General features: G+C 35.5%; 2 protein-coding genes across 2 annotated transcripts; one reads left to right on the top strand and one right to left on the bottom strand.

Moving 5' to 3' along the window:
* The first annotated feature begins 1,185 nt into the window (after positions 1–1,185).
* Positions 1,186–8,997, top strand: LOC120126325 (probable helicase senataxin). The gene is given in 14 exon segments (XM_039144543.1): positions 1,186–1,261; positions 2,287–2,430; positions 2,433–2,613; positions 2,615–3,858; positions 4,664–4,852; positions 5,068–5,163; positions 5,263–5,422; positions 5,535–5,667; positions 5,753–6,332; positions 6,335–6,784; positions 6,787–7,206; positions 7,209–7,409; positions 7,412–7,512; positions 7,620–8,997. Coding segments are annotated over 13 exon segments (4,248 nt in total). The 5' UTR covers positions 1,186–1,261; positions 2,287–2,387; the 3' UTR covers positions 8,070–8,997.
* A 10,141-nt stretch (positions 8,998–19,138) lies between these two features.
* LOC120126313 (2,3-bisphosphoglycerate-dependent phosphoglycerate mutase 2-like) lies at positions 19,139–21,811 on the bottom strand. Its single transcript, XM_039144535.1, has 8 exons — positions 21,598–21,811; positions 20,878–21,140; positions 20,375–20,598; positions 20,081–20,199; positions 19,802–19,958; positions 19,570–19,671; positions 19,357–19,476; positions 19,139–19,246 (listed from the first exon to the last, which is right to left on the bottom strand). Exons 2-8 carry the CDS (start codon positions 21,137–21,139, stop codon positions 19,202–19,204), a joined length of 1,029 nt encoding a protein of 342 aa, XP_039000466.1. The 5' UTR covers position 21,140; positions 21,598–21,811; the 3' UTR covers positions 19,139–19,201.
* Positions 21,812–23,209: the final 1,398 nt, after the last annotated feature.

Genomic DNA, 23,209 nt, shown 5'->3' with positions numbered 1-23,209 from the left:
CTATATATAGGGTGATTATTTTTCGGTTTTAATCAAATTAACCAACTGAATCGAATTAGTTCGGTTAATTCGGTCGGACACCGAATTAGTTTGATCAGAGAACGATTAATATTTTTTTTCAATATTTGGTTAACGATTAATTCGGTTCGAAATCAGTTAATTAACTGAATTATTAAATAAAAAATATTATATATATATATATATATATATATATATATATTAATTACATATTTTTAAGCTCAACCCCATTAAAAATTAAGACCAAGTTATTTTTTAACCACACTAGACTAATTAAATTATTAACACCTAATTTTAACCCAAATAAAAGAAATACTTTTATTATATTCAAATTAATCTAACTAAATAAAATTATAAAAACAATTAGGTTAATTCGATTAACTAACTGAACTTTATTCGGTTCGGTTAATATTTTAAAAAAAGTTTGATTCGATTAACGGTTAAAGAAAACAAGTTCGATTAATGGTAACTTAGTTCGGTCGGTGACCGAATTAACTGTTTGAACACCCCTATCTATATATTTTATTAAGTGATTGATTGAATTAGTATCATAAAATATCATATATAAATTTAATTGAAAAATATTAAAAATATTAAAAAATTGATTATTAAAAATTGAATAGAAAAAATCTACTCAAATTAGGTTTTATACTTTTAATAAATTTGTAATAGTAGAAGTACATTTATCTATGAATTCAAATTAAATATATGTACCATTTAAAATAATATACCATTTAAAATAAATTCAAAATAATAATAAGATAACTTCAAGGGCTTAATATACCATTTAACCCAAAAAAATATATGTACTTTGATGGACCTATGCAATTTAAGCAAATCCACGTCATTAGGTCCCTACAGCACAGGATTGTTTCGTGTGAGTTTATACACGCAACGAAAACCATCCTCTATTTCCCTAATTCCAAACATTAACCTAAGGATCGCTTTGGTTTGCTTACTTGGGTTATGCTAGAGGGTCAATTTCGTGAATTCGGTTTCATATAAATGATAAAATAAAAAAAAAAGTGGGATTTATTTTTTTAATGAGGGAAATAATTAAATAGTGAACGGAGAAAAAACCGGCCGCTCAGAGGGGCTCGTTATTCCCTATATAAACCCGCTTTTTCCCTTTCCATTCTGCATTGTATTTCCAACAGGGAAAGAAAGAACCTCTGCCTTATTATCTCCCTTTCTCTCCCTGAATCTCTCTTTGGCTCCATTCTCTATCTGCAGCACCCAGCAGCTCTCAGGAGGTAAACAAAGTGAAGTAATTGAATAAAATTTTTGAAATTGATGTTCTATCTTTCTACTGTTCTTTTTTTTTTTCTATCTCTTTTTTTTTTTGTACCTGTCGGGGATTTATATGTTTCTAATTTTGGAATAATGATTGAGGAATGTAATTAGACGTTCTTGAATCGAAGATCAGAGATTTTGACCTTTGGATTAATGCTTTCTTTGGATAATTTTTCTTTGACGTGTTTCAACTAGTTATTAGGTTTCTTGTCTTGATCTACGGAAGTTTTAATTATATTTTGTTTTAGGATTCGCTAGAAATGAACAAAAATGGAGCTTAATTGTTTTGATTGTATACTTGTTTAAAACCCTGGACTTCTTATTGGATTATGGATTTTTGATCTGGCTGTGACTTGAGGGTTGGTTAGGTGAAACTATTATCTGCTTATTAAAATTATACTTTTGTTAGCCTAATTTATGGATCTTATGATTCTAATCTAGTTTGATTGAAGTTCCTTTAAGTTTTTAGTCAGTTATGATTGGGGGTTGGTAAAGTTCTCCAGGTTCTTCTAGCAATGTTCGCGTTTCATTCAATTAGGTTCAAACTATCTGCTTACTCTAAGTACTATATGGTGTTGATTGATATTGCTTGAGCTTCAATGCACCTTCAGAATTTTCCTTGTTGCTTTATTCTGATTATTTATGTTTTATATTTTTGTCCGGCACTGGTTTGAATGATTTTGTTTTTTATATTTTGGGTAATCTTATATTTTGCTTTTGTTTTTTTAGAACTGCTTATTAGTAATAACGGTTATGTTGATTTTCTCTGATGTCCTTTTGATGGTTAAGCTGATTATCATTTGGATTTCCTTTTATGATAGAATAGTTGCATACGTCTTGGTTGAAATATTTAGCAACTATGTTGCCTTGTGTCTTAATCTTATCTCTTGTTTCTTACCTGGTAACTTATACTTCTTTGGCTACCTTGCTTTTGAATTATCTATATCAGTTATTCTGATGAATTTCATTATATGTAGAGGGGCATGACGTGCTGTCTTCTCTGAAACAAAAGCGCAAATAGAGCCAGTTAGATTTTGATAAGATAGTCGTATTTCTTGTATGCATTTACATATGAAATGGGTTCCCGAGGAAGACTATTATTTGATCTTAATGAACCCCCGCTGAAGATGATGAAGACTGTGATCATGCTGCCTGCTTACAGCCACAAAAGGCACTTCCATCTGCAAGTTGCCATGCCCCTGACTTGTTTGTGACATCAGCAGGCTCTGAAAGAATAGTAAATAACCGTGCATTCTCACATGCACCATCTGGTTCAGGTTTTCAGCCTTTTATGCGACCCAAATCTCTACTTTCCCTGAAGTAGGTGTGAACCCAAGAGGGGAGGCGAGCAGAATTTTAATTTGGCATCATCATCTACAAAGTCAAGTAACAGTGAGGAGAGAAAAGCTCATGTAGAAGCTTCGCCTGTTTCAGGTTCTGCTAATGCTCAACCTGTGGAAAGAGAAGAAGGTGAATGGTCTGATGCTGAGGGTTCTGCTGATGCACATGGAAATAGTAATATCCATGAAGAGATTAAGGCTTCACTAGAGCAATGTGTACAGGAAGTGATGGAAACTGGTGCTTCAGGTGTGACTGTTGACTCTGTTAGTGCTACTGAGAAGAGTCATTCTCCATTAAGACTGGAACAACATCTGAGTGATCAGAAAGGCAACAATAGCCGAAATTCAGAAGGAAATGCTTTAGGTCTGACGGTTGACACTGTTAGTGCTACTGAAAAGAGTCATACTCCATTAAGACTGGAACAAATTCCGAGTGATCAGAAAGGAAACATTAGCCGAAATTCAGAAGGCAAAGCTAAAGGTGATATATCTGTTGATCGTCAGGAAGAACCTGGCTTGTTGCCTAAACAAAGAGAAGTTAAAGGTATTGAAGCTAGTTATGCTCTTAAGTGTGCGAATAATCCAGGAAAGAGGAAGATAGACGAGCAGAAAGAAGCAATGCTGGGAAAGAAACGGAATAGGAAGACCATGTTTCTTAATTTGGAGGATGTTAAACAAGCTGGTCCCATCAAAACTTCTATCACAAGAAGGCAGAACTCGTCAACGCCCGTTATTACTCGTACTGTGAAAGAAGTTCGTACTGCTCAACTCGGTGGAAATGTTGGAGAAAAGCAGGGTCAGCCAATAAATGAAGATCAGAATCAAGTTGAGTTACCATGTAATGAAGGAAGCAACCCCCCAGTTGATTCATGTAATCTAAAACCTGGATGTAATGGTAGTATAAATTCTGGAATACTTGGCAGGCCTAAGAGGTTAAATAGTGACATTGATCTTTCAGAGGCTCAATTACTGCCAATTCCGAGGCAGAGTTCATGGAAGCAACCCTTAGATTCAAGGCCGCTTAAGAATCCACAGTTTTCTAATAGGAAGCCAGCTTCAATAAACCAAAGCTCCATGGACACTAAGATGGTAAACAAGAAACATTTTCCTTCTAAAAAGACAACTTCTACTGGTACCTCATATCAAGACACATCTGTGGAACGTCTTATACGAGAGGTGACGAATGAAAAGTTTTGGCATCCCCCAGGTAAAAATACATATATGTTTACAGATAACCTTTGACTATTAAACTTCTTAATTCCAAATATTCATATTCATTTTTTCCTCTTGCCTGCCTTTACGGTTTTTATTATTTTTCTCATGCCAGTTATCCATGTCCCTTCAATTATCACTCTATGAGATTGGTAACGCTCAGAGGACATGGAAGGTGATGAGATGTATTTTTACTCTGAAAGCTGATTTTCATTGTATTGTTGCTACTGATTTATTTGCAATGTCCATTAGCATTAGTACTCATGTTTCTGGTTTTTTCTGAGATAATTTCTATTGCATAGAGATTATTCATGTGTCATATTTGGAAAGCTTCCTAGCTTACCACTCAATTATTGCTCTTGTAGAATTTTGTGTTTAGTAGAACATATTGTAATTGAATAAACAGCCATTGTAGTTTTTTATTGCTGGTGCATGCACTTTGTATGAGATTTCTTAGGGTATATATTTTCTATTTTCTACTTTTTGAGTTACAGACATTAAATATCATTAAATTAAGCCTTAATAATTTGTATGATTTTTAGGCCATTGATATACTATACTATATAAAAAAACATATATATTCAAGTGAGGGAAGTTCCTGCTTTCTTTTTGTTTGGCAGCTACTAGATTGCATTTTATCATTTTAGGTTCTGCATTATGAATACTATGACAGCCTGGTTTCTTTTAAGTGTTAGGTTAGATTTCAATTGGTCTTTCTTTTTCCTCCCTTATTATTTCTTTTATCTGTACCCCTTTTAGCCCTTACACTTGACCATTAAATTTATCGCTGCATGCATCAGAGGATACTGAACTGCAGTGCGTTCCTGGGCGGTTTGAATCTGTAGAAGAGTATGTCAATGTATTTGAGCCTTTGCTTTTTGAGGAATGCCGTGCACAACTGTACAGCACATGGGAAGAGTTAACTGAATCACCTTCAAGAGATACACATATAATGGTCCGCATCAAAAGCATTGAGAGGCGAGAAAGAGGTAGAAGTTCCTATTTACACTCTTAGTTTCTTTCTGTCTTTATCATAGTTCAAGTAGTTAAATTTTGTGGCGGGTTTTACTAATTTTGACAATTAATAGTTTTGAAATTTGATTCTGAATAACATTTTGGGTCTAGTGTAGAAACAAGGTCAGTTGTTGGGAAATGCTTCTATTAGTTTTTGTTAATTGGCAAAACAAATTGTATTTGCTTTTAGGATGGTATGATGTGATAGTGCTTCCTACTAATGAGTGCAAGTGGGTATTCAAGGAGGGCGATGTTGCAGTTTTGTGGGCCCCAAGGCTGGGTTCAGGTATGATATTGATCTAGGCTTTTCCCCCCAGAATTATTTGGTAATAATTAGAAATTCATAAATATTATACCTTGGGTTTGTTTACTTTGCACCAAATAGTTAGAACTAAGTGGAACAACACATTAATTGAAGAAGATGAGGAGGCTGAGGTTGCCGGACGTGTGGTTGGTACTGCTAGGCGGCACATACCTATTGATACTCGTGATCCTCTTGGTGCAATTCTTCACTTCTATGTTGGGGATTCCTATGATTCCAACTGGTAACTCGAGAAGCATCACTTATTAATATTTTGTTGTTTTTGCGCTACTATAGACTATTGCAAAAGCTTATTTAGCACCGTTTTTAATGGCAAAATAACATTAATTTTACAGCAAGGCTGATAATGATCACATTCTGCGGAAACTTCAGCCTAAGGCCATTTGGAATCTAACTGTTCTTGGATCTCTTGCAACTACCCAGCGGGAGTATGTGGCACTGCATGCATTTTGTCGTCTTAATTCGAAGGTGCTTATTTATTATTTTCAAAGACTATTGGTAGTTCTTGTTGCTTGATGTATTTTTATGATTAATAAAATTTCTCGTGGTACAGATGCAAACTGCAATACTCAAACCGAGTCCTGATCACTTTCCCAAATATGAGCAGCAAACTCTTGCTATGCCTGAATGCTTCACACCTAATTTTGTTGATTATTTGCATAGGACCTTTAATGGGCCTCAGCTTGCAGCAATCCAGTGGGCAGCTACTCATACAGCTGCTGGAACAAGTAGCGGGACAAAGAGGCAAGAGCCATGGCCTTTTACTCTTGTTCAAGGGCCTCCTGGAACAGGTAAGACGCATACGGTCTGGGGGATGCTAAATGTCATACATCTGGTTCAATATCAACACTACTATACCTCTTTGCTTAAGAACCTAGCACCTGAGAGCTATAAGCAAACTAATGAGAACAGTCTTGACAATGTTCCAATGGGATCAATTGATGAAGTACTTCAGAATATGGACCAGAATCTTTTCCGCACCCTTCCAAAACTCTGCCAAAAGCCCAGAATGTTAGTCTGTGCTCCTTCGAATGCTGCAACTGATGAGCTTCTTTCACGTGTCCTCGATCGAGGATTTATTGATGGTGAGATGAAAATCTACCGTCCTGATGTGGCTCGAGTTGGGGTAGACTCTCAACAAAGGCTGCTCAGGCAGTTTCTGTTGAGCGGAGAACTGAGCAGCTTTTACTCAAGAATCGTGATGAAATCTTAGGGCATATGAACACTTTAAGGGCTCGTGAGGCTATGTTATCTCAGCAGATAGCTACTCTGCAAAGGGAACTTACTGCTGCAGCTGTTGTTGTTCGGTCCCAAGGATCTGTTGGTGTTGACCCTGATATTCTTGTTGCTCAAGATCAGAGCCGAGATGTATTGCTACAAAATCTTGCTGCAATTGTTGAAAACAGAGATAAGGTTCTAGTTGAGATGTCTCGACTTCTTATTTTAGAACCCAGGTTCCGTGCCGGAAGTAACTTCAACTTAGAAGAAGCCCGGGCTAACCTTGAGGCCAGTTTTGCCAATGAGGCAGAAATTGTTTTCACTACGGTCTCTAGTAGTGGTCGTAAGTTGTTCTCTCGCCTTACCCATGGTTTGATATGGTTGTTATTGATGAGGCTGCCCAAGCCAGTGAAGTTGGAGTTCTTCCTCCCCTTTCTCTTGGTGCAGCAAGGTGTGTACTTGTAGGGGATCCCCAGCAGCTTCCTGCAACAGTCATTAGCAAGGCTGTTGGTACCCTCTTATACAGTAGAAGCCTTTTTGAAAGGTTCCAGCAAGCAGGATGCCCAACTATGTTGTTATCTGTGCAATATAGGATGCACCCTCAAATTAGGGATTTTCCTTCTAGGTACTTTTACCAAGGACGTCTTTCCGATAGCGAAAGTGTTGCCAACTTACCTGATGAGGTTTACTACAAGGACCCTTTGCTTAAACCTTATTTGTTCTATGATATTACGCATGGCCGGGAGTCCCATAGAGGTGGATCTGTTTCATACCAGAATGTCCATGAAGCTGTGTTTGTTTGCGCTTGTATGAGCATCTACAGAGAACTTTAAAATCTATGGGTGTGCTAAAAATCACAGTGGGTATTATCACACCATACAAACTGCAACTAAAATGTATACAACGTGAATTTGACAGTGTGCTAAAGTCAGAGGAAGGGAAGGATCTATATATTAATACTGTAGATGCTTTCCAAGGCCAGGAGCGTGATGTCATATTATGTCTTGTGTCCGGGCCTCGGGTCACAGTGTGGGTTTTGTTGCTGACATTCGTCGAATGAATGTTGCCCTTACTCGTGCCAGAAGGGCTTTGTGGGTATGAGTTCTTTCTTCTGCTCTTCTATCTATCACATTCTAGGTCAGAGCATCCTCTGACTGCTTGATGTTGCTTATTTTCTGGATTTGACATTGATGTTTGAACAGGTTATGGGAAATGCAAATTCTCTGGTGCAATCTGATGACTGGGCAGCCTTAATCGCTGATGCCAAATCTAGGAATTGTTTTATGAACATGGATTCTCTGCCCAAGGAGTTTGCAAAAGACTTACTCTCCAAAGATTTTTCGGGGCCAAGGGGACTTGGTTACCCTTCACAAAGTAAGGCTTCTAGTGCAAGGGGTTTAAGGTCTGCTGGACCAAGACACAGATCATTAGATATGTACATGGATTCCAGGTCTGGAACACAATCAGAAGATGAAGACAAGTCAGGCACATCAGTAATTTCTAGGAATGGGAATTATCGGCCATTGAGAACACCAACAGAGACTTCCTTGGATGATTTTGATCAGTCAGGTGATAAATCTAGGAATCCCTGGCAATATGGTATACTGAAGAAGCAAAATTCTGCTGGTGCTGTGGGGAAAAGAGATTCCTAGCTGTTGATTTTTATTTGTGCATGGTGAAGTGCTTTGGAGCATAACTTCATTTCTAAGCCTCGTGATTGAAATGTGTAAAGAGCTCTTGGCTTCGCAAGGATCAAGTGCATCGCCTCTTGAATTATTTGTTAAGCTATACTGCCCTATGAAGAGCAAGATAAGAGTATTTGCAGGGGCACCGATGAAGTTTTGCTCAAGGCTCGGTTACCTTTTAAAGATCTGAGTGTGAAACTGGTTCCTGTACTTTCTTGCTAGGAGGTGCATGATTTCGGGATAGGGGATGTATGAAATAATACCCTGCCCTAACCGATCAGCTTACATGCTTCAAAGGTAATAAGAAATAAATCGGAAGGCTATACCGTTGGGAAAACCACCTTTATGGTCACTATGTTGGTCATTTGCTGAATACAGGAACTGAATGCTGGCATCTTGGTCCCTGCCGTCCAACCAAATTTCTATTGATATCCCAGTTGTGTGTGCAGTTTCACCTTGTATCTCTTTCTGCAATATATCTGGCTGACACCTTGATTCCAGAATGTGTTGATTAAAAAAATTGGTCACACTCGAAAGAAGCATTGCACGTTCATTAAATATACGACCGTGAAATCACTGGCGCAGGGTGCTATCAAGAATCAACAGAGTTGAAAGCTGCCATGTACATTCTTTGAACATGCAGAGACACTAAGGTGACTTTATTCATTCTTTGGTATGAAAGGTACGGGTTGGTTAACTGAACATTCTTTCTTTATTTGGCTTTTGTTTCTGCTCTGTTTGTTTGTATTTTATAAATGAAGGCAAAGGGTAGAAATATGAATTTTCTTCCAAATTTGTGTAATAGAATAGGAAATCTCAAACCATAGGAAAGGATGAGTATTTCAATAATTCGTGACGTTAACTGACTTTGTACAATAGGTTTCTTTTATCGGCACTAGGGTTGCACATAATTCGGATTTCAATCCGATCCGGATCGGTTTTTATCCGATCCGGTTTTTTCCCATAGAAAAAAAACCGGTTTATAAAATAACCGGTTCGGTTTCTAACCGGTTTGGAGGGCCGGATATCCTAACCGGTGTAACCGGTTTCGGTTTTAAAAAAACCGGTTTTTTTAAAAAACCGGTTATAAAAAAACCGATTTTAATATTCCAGATTGCTCATAGGGAACCGATTCCCCCCCAAGGGGGTACCGATTCCTCACTGAATGGTTTGGCTCCGAGATTTCCAGAATGCTCGGAGGGAACCGATTCCCCCATGGGGGTACCGATTCCCCCTATTCAACGGTCGAAATATTTGAATTTTACACTTAGGGAACCGATTCCCTATGAGAGGGTACCGATTCCCCCACGCTCTAAGCATTTTTATTAAATGTTTTCACACTTAAACGGCTATATTATCTTCATTAATTATCACTAACGTTCAGAAGTGATTCAAGGTGTATTTAAGCAAGCTTAGAAGTCATTGATCAAAGACAAGAAACATCAAGCAACTAGAATCAAGAGAGAATCAAAGAGAAAGCATCAAACCTCAAGTTCGATAAATTGAAATACTTAATTAACTCAACATAATTGAAATACTTAAATACTTCCAAGTTTGATAAATTCAAATACTTAAAAACTTCTAAGTTCGATAAATTCAAATACTTAAAATCTTCAAGTTCGATAATTGAAACAAAGTTTACGATAATTGAAATAAAGTTATAAAATAAACTACATTGCCATCTCTTCTTCTTCATCTTCGCCTTCTTCGTTTGGAGGAGATATTCCAAGTTCGACTTCTTCAATGTGTAAGTTTGCTTCCAAATCGGCATCAATTGCATCTTCTAGGTGGTGATATGTTGCTTACGAGCCGCTCCATCCAAATAATCCTTTAAACAAATGCATACTTCCACCGACTCGGGACTTAGTCTTGATCTCCGTTGTGATATAACCCTGTCACTAACAGAAAAAGCGGATTCCGAAGCTACCGTAGAAGCTTGGACGGTTAGTAAATCACGGGCCATGGCGGCTAGAATCGGAAATTGTGCTTCCTTTTCTTTCCACCAAGCCAAAATATCCAAACTTTCAAACTCTTCAAATGTCATTTTTGATAGAAAATCGCATGACATGTAATTTCCCAACTCGCTACTTGGGGTGGTAGTACGTGATCGTTTGGATTGGGAATTTACAAGAGTGTTAAAAAGATTCAAATTTATGTTACTTGGACGTCTACTAGATGATTCCGCATTCATTCTCATTTGATCGTGTATTACACTACTTGATCCGTATTTAGTTAAATAAATTGCAAACATGTCGAAAACATTTGTTAAAATAATTTATTTGGTTTTGGACAAAGTTGGGTTCATCATCGGTTAGATTAAAAGCAAACGCAATTTGTTCAATTAGTGTTTCAACCCCACCAACATTTAACGTTGGGTTTAAAGCGGCGGCACAAGTAAAAATGGGGGGAACATTTAAAATAGTAATTTTTTACAGAAAAAAAGGGTAAAAAACGGTCACAAACGGCTATATTAACGGCTAGTTTTTTAAATCCAGACCGGTTTTTTTTTTCGGATAAAAACCGGTTTTTTAACCGGTTTTTTTCAAACCGGTTTTTTATCCGGTTAAAAAACCGGTCTGGGTTTTTTTCTCCAAACCGGTTAAAATAACCGGTTTAAAAAAATCCGATCCGGTTAAAAAAAAACCGGTTTTTCCCAAAACCGGTTTCGGATATTTTTTTCGGATATTCGGATATTCGGATTTTTTGTGCACCCCTAATCGGCACCCGAATCTGTCTGATTGTTTTATTTTGTTCTTATTTTCAAATTCCATTCTGCTTTCATTTTCAAGTTATTCGTTAAAAAAGTATGACAATATAAATAAATTGAATTTGATCTCATAAAATAGTTTAAGTGAAATAAAATTTATTATTGTCGACAGCCTTTTACACTCCTCAAATTCGGGCGTGCATGCTGTACAAATTCTGTTTTGAACTTGGATCAAAATTAGTTCTTGAATCTTGTAGGAATTTTTAGAAGCCGAATTTGAGTGCAAGTGGAATTTACTTCAACAATTTTGTCATCGACTTCCCCTGAAATAAAGTGTATCAATTTTTGAATGTTTTATTCCCTCACGATAAATATGATTTTTGAATGTCACTTTTCACCTTAAAACAATCCTTAAACTCAACCTTTAATTCTTTTAATAGCTTCTGATCTATATGCATTCACAAATTCTTGAGGTAAGAACTTGAAATTCGGATCCTGCATTGTTTCTTGAAATCACATACTATTTTTTGTTTCTCTATGTAACATGATTATTCCAACAATGAACCAATAGTTATATGTAGATCTTTTGGTTATTTATTCCGTCAAAGTTACATTAGTATGTACTTTTATCCGTGGCGGATCTAAAAGTTAAATAATGGAGTTCAAATTTTAATATTCTATTTTCTAAGAAAAATGGGTATGCAAATTTCTTTATGTTTTCCATTTCACTTAATAAACTAAACTAGAATTAACAATTTTTCTAAAATAATGGGCATGCAATTGGCTCCATCAAGTTCACATACATCCGCCCGACTTTTATCTTAGAGATCAATTCTTTTAAAGAGAAAATTGTGACTTAATGTCATCTTTAAGTATCGTAGGATTTAATTTACAATATGTATATTCTCCTTTTACGAATTATTCATATGTTGACTGAAAATATAATATTTTATTTTTTATATGAAAGATTAACTGGTTCATTATCTTTTGTTATTGTTCTTTTTCAACTAACATTTCTTTATTCTTTGTCTTAAGAAAAAGATAAGTACCTAAATTATATTTGTTGTTTACTTTAATGTAGGGTCTTATTCTTTTAAGTGTCTACGATGTAACAATAGTTTTAAAAAAAATATTATTGTAACACTTTCAGATCGATACGGGTGACCCGATCCGGTCTGAGGTGTCACATTAGAGCCACTGGAGCAACCCACTGTAAAAATTTGAGAAAAATAAAAATTCCTGTTAAACCTTTCAAAACATAAAACAATTATAATTAAAAATACAAATAAAAAAACCATTCATATATTAAAACCTCCCATAATTACACTTGTATTGTATTTCGCAAGCAACATCGAAGAAACTCCCATTATGATGTTGATACTGCACATGATCAATTCTTTTAACCTGAAAAGGTGAATAACAGAGTGAGTTTTGGGAAAGCTCAGTAATATAGAACTACCAGATGATGCTGAAGAACATGCAGATAAATGACAAAGCATAAAACTTGCTTATTAATCCAGGCATATACAAGTTCCACTTATATTTCTTCAGGTAATAGACAAGAAGCTTACAGTTCAAAGGAAGCGTTCAGAGGAACTGATTTAGAATATCGTAATAGGACGTCTAGTGTGTTCCCACAAAACTGGATTAAATGTAATCATAACTTAAAAAACGATAGCAGTTTATTTAAGTAAAACATATTTTTTTAAAATCACTGTAATTTCCTCCACCCGAACACTCCATATGTATTTCCCTATAACAGTAAGAAATTACCAGTTGGATCAGGGTTGAACCTCAAAATTTTAGAAAACTACCCAAACAATACCCAATAAAAAATAAGATCATACTTTAACCAGTAATATCGAAGTTGAGGAGCCAAATATATTATATATCAGAAAAAAGAGATCGAGATTTTATTTAAAACTCAGAGTTACCCTCCAATCAAACACTCCATATGTAGTTCCCCAAAAGTGTATCCATAAGGACTTATCCTAGGCCCCTTGGGAGTAGAAGCTAACCTAAGGGAGTACCTTGGGGCCTATGGGCTTACCCAATGGTCACATTAGGTCCGTAAGGAATTACCAGCTTGATCAGAACTAAACATCAGAATTCTAGGATCCTACCCAAACAATATCCAAATAAAAACAGTTTCAGACAATAACCACAATATCATAAATCAGGAGCCAGTTGTACCTTGTATCAGAAATTAGAAATTAGAAATCAAAAATTAGAAATCATGTTTTTATTTCAAATAATAGAGTTAGACTTTTTTAAATCAGAGAAAACATCTTTGTGCATGGGGAATACACTAGAGGATTCATGAATTTTTCGAAGCCACTTGAAAATTATCAAGAATAGAAAACATGAACTTACATAAAATTGATCTGATTTCAAGAACAAGGTCCCTATTAAAATCGTTTGATTACTAACATAGCTAATCACACTTTTAGAAATTGATGTTTCGGGACCATAAAGGGTTCGAGTACATCAAGAAGGTATTCAAGAACCTTTACATCGGGATAATTTAAGATTCAGATATAACCAAAGGGATTCCACTATATAGGCTTCAGGAGCATTTTAGTCATTTTGATATAAGGAGAATTCGTAGTAAAAGTTATCCAATAATGGGAACACGATGAATTATGGTATCCAGTATTTATATTGAGTTATCAGTATTTATATTGAGTTATCAGAATTTTGAGTCAGATCATCCTAATCAGATCCCAATATTGTGATACTTGTCAGACATTCAAACCGAGATCCCTCACGAATATTCGCTTCTTAATCTAAATGCACTAGTTGAATTGATCGCCTTTAGAATCATTATTGAACAAATCTTCACGAGACTAATATATATACCAATATTTATTTTTGTAATACAATAATATACAAGAAAGACTGACTTGTTTGGGTCGTGCTCCAACCTTTAAGGGGCAATACAATACTTAGGTTTATCGGTGTATCCCGAATTTATCCAATGGTGTCCACTTATTTCCAAGTCATAAGGGTACATAGGTCATTTTAGTACTAAGGTTATTTTAGTAATTTCAAAACTCCAAAGTATTTTGATCGTTTCAAATAATTCAGATACATACAGTACTTCCAATAAATTGGTCATCAGATATTTATTTTAAAATCAGAATATCTAAGTATGTTGCGATCTCGAAGACTATGAACTGATTATCTAAATTTTCAAAACATATCATGAATTTAATCTATGAATCCGTAGCTCTAACAAGTCAAGAATAAATTCTTAAGTAATTTCCACTATCAAGGGAGATCCAGGTCTCTTTTTCATTTCAAGGGTATTTTAGCCATTTCCTCAAACTTTATCATGTGCATTACTTCTAGTAAATTAGTCATCGGGTGTTTATTCAAAAATCAAAATTATAAGTCATTTTCCATCTTGGATGTCATAATCAATTATTAGGGTTTTCTATGCAAAATAAGCATTTAACAGGTTAAACAATAGTTTTATTGGATCAAGTATAACTTCTAGGGTTTTTTTAGTTTTAGGGACAATCCTTATCTTTTTACATCATAGAGGTATTGTAACATCCTAAACATTGGGACTGAATAACAAAGAATGATGATTGGAAGGGTAAAATGGTCATTTGACCAGTAAATGAATTAAAATTTGGTATTGGGTATATTAAATACACGTGGAGAAGGAGGAAAGCTAAACTAAGTATCAAGAAATATCTTCACTCTTCTTCCTCTTTCAGCCGTGAGTTACCAAAAGCAAAGGTGAGTTTCTTGCTAGTTGATTATTCATTGAATTTAAGTTTGCTTTATGTTCCTTAGATGATACTTAAGCTTAAGGAAAACTTAAGTTGTCTTAAAACCAAAAGATGAAGGAGTTAGGAATGATTTAAGATAAAAGGTTTATAAGTGAAATCTTGGAAGAGAGTTAGTAAGTAGAATTTGAGACTAAAATTGACTTGTCATCAATCAAATTAAGAAGCATGAAGTGTTAGAATTGAAATTAGAACATGTTGGAAAATTGGTAGGATTTTTGATTTCAAGATATAGGAGGAGATTTTGAAGATAAAGGTGTGTTATATGAATATAAATTGATTTGAGTATGTGTATTTGAGTTTAAGGGTATGAAAGGGATTAAGAAATGAAGGATTTAAGTTGATATTGGTAAATTTATGGTTTAAAAAATGACTTCTGGGTTATGAGTATTGGTATTGATTCATTCAGTATTGATACTTCAAAGATAAATAAGTGATAATTGGGGTGTGGGTATCGATATTGGTCTAACAGTATCGATACCATAAGCCAAAATTGGACAAATTATTCATGGGGTATTGATACCTAAAAGGTAGTATATATACCAAGGGTACCGATACCATAAGGCAAGTATTGATACCATTTTAAAATAAGGATTCCATAATCGGAAAAGGGTATCGATACCCAAGCTCGGTATCGATACCACAACTAGGGAAGTATCGGTACCATACCTTGGGTACCAATACTATTCAAAGTGGAAAATTTTATTAAGTTTTTCTTTTAGTTTAAGTTATTAAGGATCGAATTATAATACCTAGGATTTTGATATGCATATTAAATGTATAATTATGTAGATATCGAGCATAAGCAAGTTCCAAAACAATCGAAGAGTTAGAAACGACCGAGAGAGAGATAAAGTCATAGAATCAATTCGAATCAAGGGAAGCTAAGGTGAGTGCATACCATAGTTGGTATAGATGTTTTATGGAAATAAGACTTGTGATAAGTCTATTTCCTATATTTGATTTCATGATTCCGTATTTATGTACATGCATATGTTATGATTATAATGAGTACATGCATAACTTACACATGCTTTAATACGATATGATATATGATGTATACGAACATAAGAGAATAAATCTAAGCTATATGTTATAAGATAAGTGAGTATATATGTACATGTGAAATATGAGATGTGGTTACATGAGAAATTATGGAAGAGATATGAATATATGGAACATATAAATATTTAAGCCCATGTTATGTGATATGAGAGTTGTAGGTATAATTGGCATGCCAAGAGTCGAGGGTTATATGTGGTCCTTCGGGATATATATGTAATCCTTTGGAACATATATGTGGTTCTTCGGGACACATATTTAGTCCTTTGGAATATATATATGTGATCCTTAAAGAGTGGTCCTTCGGGACATCTATATGGTCCTTTGGGACAAATTCTATGTGCCCCTAATTGGAATTTATACGAGCTGTGGTGACAGCATAAGTGCACAACCTCAATATACTCATGTACCTCAGGTTCTCAGTAATGTACATGGGAACACAAAGATAAACCGAATTAAACACCTCATAAGATGACATATATATATATATATATATATATATATATTAATTGTGCATTCCATGATTATGTATGTTATGGTTGAGTAAATATATGAAAATCGTAAATTCATGTTGGAATTATAGGATCGCATGTTTCATGAATTCATTATTACATGTTTATATTATGCCTCACTAAGTCTGTGACTTAACGTGTGAGTGTTTCACACGTAGGTACCAAAAAGCAGGAGGGTTAGAATTAGGAGTTGCAGAGACAACATACTTCTACCAGCATATTAGATTAGAAGTAATTCACAAATATGTATTTTGTTGTATTAAATGTGTTGGCATGTAGACAAAGTTGTGAATTACATATGCTCTAATCTATTTTGTATTATTTTGGTCAAACTTATGTAACTTAACTAACTTTATTTTAATGAAAGTTTAGATTTTCATGATTTTGTAAAAGTCAAAGTTTTGAAAAGTCAATATGACACCTCGGATTCGTATCTAGGTCGGGTATGAGTTGAGGGTATTACAGGTATTTTTGTAATTTCTTACCCATGCATTTCTGGCATATAACCTTTAACAAAAATAATAAGAATTTACAGATCATGAGGTTAATTAATTTACTAATAAATCACTGAACTTGGATTTATTCTAATTAGTCCTCCAATTTCTTATGCGAGTCATCCGAGTCTTATACGGTTTACTAATTTCTTACCATATTCAATTTGAGCCTAGCAATAATTAACTACACATAATTGACCAATAATATTTATTCATGCAACCAATATTAATGTGTTCCTTAAAGCATGCAAAAAGTAGTAATGTATTACCTCAATTTTTGAGTCACATCAGTCTGTCATTTTGACTCCATTTGAACGCCCTCAAACTTAAATTCAACATCCAAAAATATCTCAGATACATGGAAAAACGAATTACATCAGAAACAGGTCTTAACGAGGAAAAACGAATCGAATCGCAAGATAAAAAGCTAAAAAATAACTTATCGGGTTCGAATTTGGTGAAACATACCCCAAAAACATACTCAAGACATCAAAAAACATCATGATATAAGTCAAAGCCTAGTTAATGTCGGTCAACGGCCGGTCAATGGCAGGTTAACAGAAGTCAACGAATTGAATCAACTCGGCTCGGCTCGGCTCAATCTGGACTGCTTGGCTCAGATCAGCTCAATTCAGCTTAGACCGATCCAACTAGATCGGTTCCAAAATATTCCCTGCTAGCTGAGAAGCCCTATGCGCATGGGGTGCGTGCGGCATCTCTGGCGGCCGAAATCGATCAAAAATACCATAATCATAGATCTCGCGATATGGAATCACTTGGTAGGCTTGGTTCACGACGGGGTGCGGCAGAGGGGCTTTTTCGAGTAGTCGAAACCTCCCTACTCCGATCTCCTCCACGACGACGACGGAGCTCGCACCATGACCAGTGGTGGATGTGCTACGGTGAGCTTACTCCACTCACGTTGGCAGTGTCATCAACGAACGATGAAGGTGGTCAGAACTGGTGAAAAATAGAAATGGCGGCCTCTGTTTTCCGATGAAGTTTCACGACAATATCTACGACTAAAGGCTACAATTTACGACATGATAACAGAGGGGTTTTGATCGGGGCTAGATGATGAACACGTCGATGGGGGCAGTGCCACGTTGGTCGGAGAACGGCGATCGGAGTTTGACAATGAAGAACGGGTATGGGGACTATTTTGTGAAGGTTGGGACGTTGGAGATGATTTTTCAATTTGAAAAAAAGGGTTTTGGGTCTTATAATCTGATCTAAGTCAGATAAAGGTTTTGGATTAAATTAACTACTCTAAATGGTAGGAGCAGGGCTCTTCACTCCTTGGGTCCCAGGTTGAATTCTACAGTACGTACATCTTTCTACCCTTTTTTTCCTGTCTAGGGTCATTAACTACTCTATAGAGCTTTACCCTTGTGACTCTTAACTTATTAAATCCTCATTATTTCAATATAATTAGATATAACATGTGTTGTGATTATATTTTTCTGATTTTATATTTTTTAAAAAATTAAAAAGTTTATTTTTAAATTACTTTAAAATAGTTAATTTCATTTAAAATAACAATCAATGATTCATATTCATCAATGCCAGACTAATGATTGTTACCATTGGTTTGACCTACAGATAGGGATGGCAATGGGTCGGGTCGGGTTTTTGGGCCACCCGACCCGACCCGAGAAGAAAGGGCTTTTCACCCGTGACCCGACCCGATGAAATTAAGGTTTCACCCGACCCGACCCGACCCGAATATATAACTTAGAAACCCGACCCGACCCGAAATAAAAAAAAAATTTATTCAATAAAAACAGTGACTTAATTGAAAAAAATTATATATGGAGGGACATTATTGTAATTATCCCTAAATATATAGGATAAAATTATATATATATTTTGGGTCGGGTCGGGTCGGATTTTTTTCACCCTAAACCCGACCCGACCCGACCCGAACAGTACATTTAAAAAAAAAACCGACCCGACCAGACCCGAACCCGAAATTTTTTTAAAAAAATCCGACCCGATCAGGTCGGAACCCGTCGGATTCGGGTTGAGTTGCCATCCCTACCTACAGACGAAAAAAAGTATCCGAATGCGGATTGAAGAGGATATTAATGTGTTGCTACAGAGTACACACACACAATTAGCTTCAGGCAAAGGGCCTAGGTTTTCAGGGTTTACAAGTTGCAGTCGTATGATGGATGCATTGCAGAAACAATCCCCCAAGAAAATAAAACTGAAAATGGTTATTCATGTCTTGCGTTTTAATTATGATCTTCTTTTACATAAAAAAAAAGAAGTTGAGTCACTGTCTACTCAGAAATGGTGACTTTTACACTCCATGCAGAGAAAGGAAGGAATTTGATAATAAAAAGGCATTACTTTTGAGTCCATGTTTTATGAATACAACTGCAAAATTAAATGGATGAAATCATTTAAAGTAAGAAAAAAAAGGAGTAGAAAGTTGTTATTTCTGTATATCTGTTACAGGGTTTGAATGTTCAAAAGAGAATATCCATTCCTGGAAAACTCCAATCCAATTCCATAGGACATTTCAATTCAACATCTCATCCAATTTCTGCCTGTACTGAGCCAACCCCTGCAACAAAACTCGGTCGGTAGAACCATAAGCATTCGTCTTTCTCGTTTGACACCCTTTTACGGAGATCCTAAACAGATCGAGAATGATGCAGAGAGTAAGTTACATACCCTGGTATAAGCATAGACTCCGGTCTCTGTTGGCGCTACAGGACTTCCCCTCCTAATGAAATTCTCCTCTTTGAAAATGTAAAGCATAGGTATCCCTGTTGATAGTTCTAAACTGATAACCTGTCTCGTGGGGAAAATCGACTGTATATCAGCCTTGTTAAAACGAGAAATACCGGTGAACGTCTCGAACGGAACAAAGAAAAAGGTTCATACCTCCTGCGAGGTTAATTTGTCAAGGTACATGATGATGGACCTTAATGAATTCCCATGTGCAGCAATCATGACATTCTTTCCGGATTGAAGTTGGGGTTCAATCTGCAAACAGAAGATTCATTGTTAGTTTCCAAATGAATCGTGTTAAAGAACCTGCATCTCTCGATTTATCAGAGGCCCAACGGATTGACTAAATGATCAAATATCGGATAAAGCAAGATGTAGAAGTTACATTATCTTTAAAATATGCAACAGCTCTTTGGGCGCACATTTCCAAACTCTCGCCATTGGGTGGAGGTATATCGTAACTTCTGCGCCACTCGTGAACCTTTTCCTTCCCGAATCTCTCTGCGGTTTCCTGTTTATTGAGGCCTTGTAATCCTCCATACCTGCGTGGTAAAACGTGCTTCATGAATCATACTATGAGAAAAATTGAGACGGCTAATAAGCAGACAAATCCGAACAGCATGAATCATTCTTATTGATAAAGATAAAAAGGAAAATTGACTACATTCTTTCATTCAATTGCCAAGCAGTTATAACGGGAACTGATTGCTTTATGGTTTCTTCACTGTATATTTGACTCCATGCCTTTGCCTGCTCACTCTCATTATGCATGATAATTGACACCTGCCAACAGGTGAATGTATTAGTCTAATCAACAAAGAATGATTAAGGTTACCGGTCTTGGACTTTCCGTCTAACAGTAAGGGTTTTTAGTAACTTCAAATTCATTTAACCGCATCAACGACTCTACTAATGACCGATGATAACAATTATGAGGTTCCCGGTATCACCAAGTTACCTTCTTGCGGCGATGCTGAGTCATGGCTAGCATGGCAGTCATTTGTGCACGGATTAGAGCTGATGTATATATCATGTCGACAGGTATGTTGCTGATTCTCCTGCCAGCTTCAATTGCCTCTTCCACCCCCTTCTTGGTTAATGGCACATCGACACAACCTGTGAAAAGGTTCTTCTCGTTCCATAAAGACTCGCCATGACGGATCAGTATCAAAGCTACTTCATCTGCAATGAATAGCAAGAAAAAGAATCAGGAGAAATCACATGCAAAACCGGTTTTGTTCCCCGAGTTACAAGGAGAATGGCTAATCACTTGCATCAGTTGGAATCAATGTGCATTAGCAGTCTGCCTTTTACATTTTGAGAAATTAGGATCTGTGCTACTTGAAACAACTCATTAATATAGTGTGATTGGATCAACCTTATAATCAAGAAGAAAAATGGTGCAATGGACTAAAATTCCCTAACTAAACATGAAACTATGTGTAGGATGGTCTGGCTTACTCGATTTAGTGCGAGATTCATGGATTCCATTATTCGAGGGGGCTAAAACAGGATCAACAACAGAGGTTTGTGAAGCCGAAGCTCGAATCACACCAAGTTTCCCCTCTCCAGAACTATAAATCCCTCTCTTTGAGACCCCAACTTCAACCTTAAAACCTTTGGGAATCAACTTCACCGAGTTATTCCGGATTTCGCAATGAGTTCCGGAATTTCCGAGCAGCTGAAGAGTTCCAACTGATTGGTGCAACATAGCATTGGCCATTCTGAAAATTCAACAACTATTAGCCTAAGAACACCTTGTATATCTAAACAAAATAAAAGCACAAACATACAACACAAGGTCTTGATTATGGACAAATTAAAGTTTTTTTTTCTCAAGAACAATGGATTCGCCTTCCATTGCACAAAGAAAAAGAATGCTACACCAAATAACTGTTAATTATGAACATGGCATTAAGGGTTTTACTTACTCTAAATCTATGGTTAAATTAAAGTTAAGCCAGATTAAGAACCCCAAGAATTTAACAAGCTCCAAACAACATCAAAAGACAGACAAGAAGAATCTGAGCAACATAACCTAATTAACACTAATCAGCAAACATCCTACATTGAAAAATAAACAGACAAATCAAATCAAAAACTAAAATTTAACATTTCTAAATCAAGTGAACATTGATTCAAAGAAACAAGACATAAATGACAGAGGAGATGAAGCAAAACCTTGAAGACAGCAAACAAATCCAGAAACCAAAAATGAAATGTTAATTGTTGGGTACGCCAAAGAACTGAGTTTGGGTTTATTTATAGGACAACAGCGAAGAAACCGAGGCAAAGAAAGAAGCATATAGTTGGGGCATGGTTTAAATTATTAATGAATACAAAGGAAATCGAAAGAAGAAAGAGAAGGGAAGTATGGATTTTTTACAGGACAATCTCAAGACACAAAGAACCAAAAAAAAGGTTTAAACTTGAAAAAGGAATAAAATTTATAGAAACAATCGTTGATTGTTGTTGTCGTTATGGTTTACTTCTTTGTTGTTGTGATTCCATCACGTTTGGAACTTGGCAGGAACAGCTTAATGACAAATGACTGCAAGCAGCTACCTTTGCTCTTACATGACAAAACATTTCTTGGGTCTTTTCACGCTATATTTTTCTTAGTTTTGTTTCTTTTGGCGTGGGTTTTTTTTTCTTCCAATTATTATTTTAAATATTTTTTTATAATTTTATTGTTTTTCAAAATACAAGAACATTTGATTATGTCAAGTAGACGAAAGAAACTTTTGTATTAAAAAATTTATTTAGTGAACAATTATAGGTATTGTGTTAAAATGATTGTACAATTTTTTTATTAATTATGGGTTTAATCCTTATAAAATATTTAATAATTTGCAGTCATCTCATTTAAAAGTCATATAAAATATAAAAGTACCATTATAGTAATATTTATTTATTATTTAATTAAATACTTTTCTAATATTTTCTCAATAGAGTTGACACCGATTAATGATAAAAATATTATTAATTAGTCTAAATGGTAAATTTCAGATTTATATAATAAATTGGTCCATGTTTAAATTAGACGATAATAAAAAAACATCTTTAAGTGAAATATTATTTCAATTGAATCCTTATTTCAATATTCACAATCAAATAAATCTCTAAAATTGAAAATTTTATAATCAAATTTCACTGACTTATTTGATAATAATTTTTTAATTATTTCACTTGGATCCGTACTTGATCATATATGTCTAAATTTTAGTGTTTCTTAATAATTATATTGACATTTATGATTTATTTATCTGATTATTATTTAGTACACAATTGATGAAGAATGCTTTTACAAACATTCTTATGATGATAACAAATGTTATATATTTTACACAGATTAATGGCAACCTTGACTCCAAAACAGGTTCAGGCGATTGACAGTCCGGGATGGAAATGGAATTCGAATCGTAAATTAACAGTATGATCAGCCTGTGAGGTAAGGATGGGACAAAGAGCCGAACCAACAGAAAGAATATGAAAAACGATTAACAGATTCAATGGCTTACAACGAGTGAAAGTTTCCCTATGGCTACTAGCAGGAGGTAAGATTCTCACCAACAGCGAAAGAACGAGAAGACACATGGACTCGGACAACAAGTGTGGAGTGTGCCGATCTAATGAAGAAACGAATGAACACTTATTCAGGGAATGCCCAAAAGCGCTAGAAATATGGAAGTCATTAGAAGTGTTCAACGAATTCCAGGAAATGAATTTTGAAGACTGGATATTGACAAATCTAGAGAAGACGAAGCATTTTGCAAAAGACCCATAAGACTGG

Source organism: Hibiscus syriacus, unplaced genomic scaffold (assembly GCF_006381635.1).
Source record: "Hibiscus syriacus cultivar Baekdansim isolate YM2019G1 unplaced genomic scaffold, ASM638163v2 tig00110457_pilon, whole genome shotgun sequence".
NCBI classification, from domain to species: Eukaryota; Viridiplantae; Streptophyta; class Magnoliopsida; order Malvales; family Malvaceae; genus Hibiscus; species Hibiscus syriacus.
Note: the sequence above shows the minus strand (reverse complement) of the source record. Positions and strands in the feature narration are given on the sequence as shown.

Excerpts from the sequence above, each read along its gene's own strand:
- LOC120126313 (XM_039144535.1), bottom strand. The coding sequence starts at position 21,139 with ATGGCCAATGCTATGTTGCACCAATCAGTTGGAACTCTTCAGCTGCTC. Across the intron at positions 20,599-20,877 it reads TGAATCTCGCACTAAATCGA|ATGAAGTAGCTTTGATACTG; the intron begins GTAAGCCAGACC and ends TATTCATTGCAG. Across the intron at positions 20,200-20,374 it reads CTCAGCATCGCCGCAAGAAG|GTGTCAATTATCATGCATAA; the intron begins GTAACTTGGTGA and ends ACCTGTTGGCAG.